This window comes from Papilio polytes, unplaced genomic scaffold, assembly GCF_000836215.1.
Source record: "Papilio polytes unplaced genomic scaffold, Ppol_1.0 DF822898.1, whole genome shotgun sequence".
Lineage (NCBI taxonomy): Eukaryota > Metazoa > Arthropoda > Insecta > Lepidoptera > Papilionidae > Papilio > Papilio polytes.
The window spans coordinates 1-1,452 of NW_013526306.1; the positions used below are offsets into that span (position 1 = coordinate 1).

The 1,452-nt window shown below is 38.0% G+C and overlaps 1 protein-coding gene across 1 annotated transcript; it reads right to left on the reverse strand.

Moving 5' to 3' along the window:
- Window positions 1–13: 13 nt before the first annotated feature.
- LOC106105302 (glutamine-dependent NAD(+) synthetase-like) lies at window positions 14–1,401 on the reverse strand. Its single transcript, XM_013285593.1, has 2 exons — window positions 1,190–1,401; window positions 14–438 (listed from the first exon to the last, which is right to left on the reverse strand). Exons 1-2 carry the CDS (start codon window positions 1,390–1,392, stop codon window positions 135–137), a joined length of 507 nt encoding a protein of 168 aa, XP_013141047.1. The 5' UTR covers window positions 1,393–1,401; the 3' UTR covers window positions 14–134.
- Window positions 1,402–1,452: the final 51 nt, after the last annotated feature.

Consider the following 1,452-nt stretch of genomic DNA (forward strand, 5'->3'; position numbering starts at 1 on the left):
GGAAGATTGCTCCCATCTTCTACGCGTACGTTGCTTAATGATAACGTAGCAATTTATTGGTGAAATTCTTAACAAGTCATATAAGGAATTAATATTTCGGGCTTTTAGTAAATTGTACAGTAGATCTAAAGAGTTTAATAACATTCTTTCGTGAAATAAGCGGTTAAATAATTGAAAATGCTCTCCAAATTCATATTATAATTGTTTATACATACCTCTTGTGGTGTACACTTATTGCTCCAAGAGTGTACCAATTTCTGGTACATGCTGAACGGTCCGCAGTGGTGCGTCTTCCTGAGGCGACCAAATTGCGAGAGCTCCGCGTACGTCATGCCCATGTCCTGTTCATCGGTCTGCGTTATCTGGCCGTCAGCTAACGGCTCCAGCTCCGCTGTCGGCGGGGCTTGTAGGATCTCCGATAGAGATGGCAAGAAGAACCTGAAAATTATACGTATTATCTAATTTAATACAAATTATAATAAAACTAGCTGTTTCCGTGTGGCTTCATCCAACTGAAATTATAAAAACTTTAATGTATGCATTTATAAGACTTTCAATTTTCTAAATTCAAATGCATAAATGACAACGAAGAATTTTGCCATTAGATATTGCCAGCTTGTAGTTTTGTCCCTTTCCCGCATGACTGTTTTTCGAAATTACGTACTCCCTATGTTTAATAGCGTGAAAATATATAACCTAAAACGTGTTGTTAGTGTATGGCTTATTTAAAAAAAAAAAGAAAAATTCAAAAATATACTGCAATCGCTGACATCGAGCATAACAAAGAAGCGTGCGTTACGCATAAATAAATTTTCTTTTTATTATTTTTTTTATATTAATATTCAGTTATTTGTTTAATTTTATATTCAGAAAATATCATTAAAAATCTGTATAAAACATCAAAGAATTACTTAAAGGGGTGAAAATATTGATACTTTTTGAACGATTTTTGTTACTGGCAACTAATAATTTTGAGTACTGGCTGAATGTGTAGCGTGAATAATAGATGTCAAGCGGCGATCGAATGACTAATGACAGTTGTCATTGATTGGTGGAAAAATGCGCTTTGTTATTATAAAATCAATTAATTAATCTCTGTAAATGTTTGAAATCCCTTTAATTAATATATACGATCTGCTTTCGGAATTGAATTCTACAAATCCCTCGGTATCCATGTATGTAAACTCACCGATTCTTAGCGTACTGTAGGAAAGATTTGAGGTCAGTCTTGGATATGCCGCCTATGGGGTTGACGTCTGCGCTGGAGCAGTCGTACTTGGTCATGTAGCCGCGCAGCGCCTCGTCCACGTTGGAGGAGCCCAGCACCAGCAGGCCGCCCGGCCGCCCGCGCGCCCACAGCACCAGCTGCGCGAACAGGTACGACAACACCATGCGCAGGCGAGCCTGGAACACGACAGATCATACTAACATTATAAATGCGAACATTTAGAT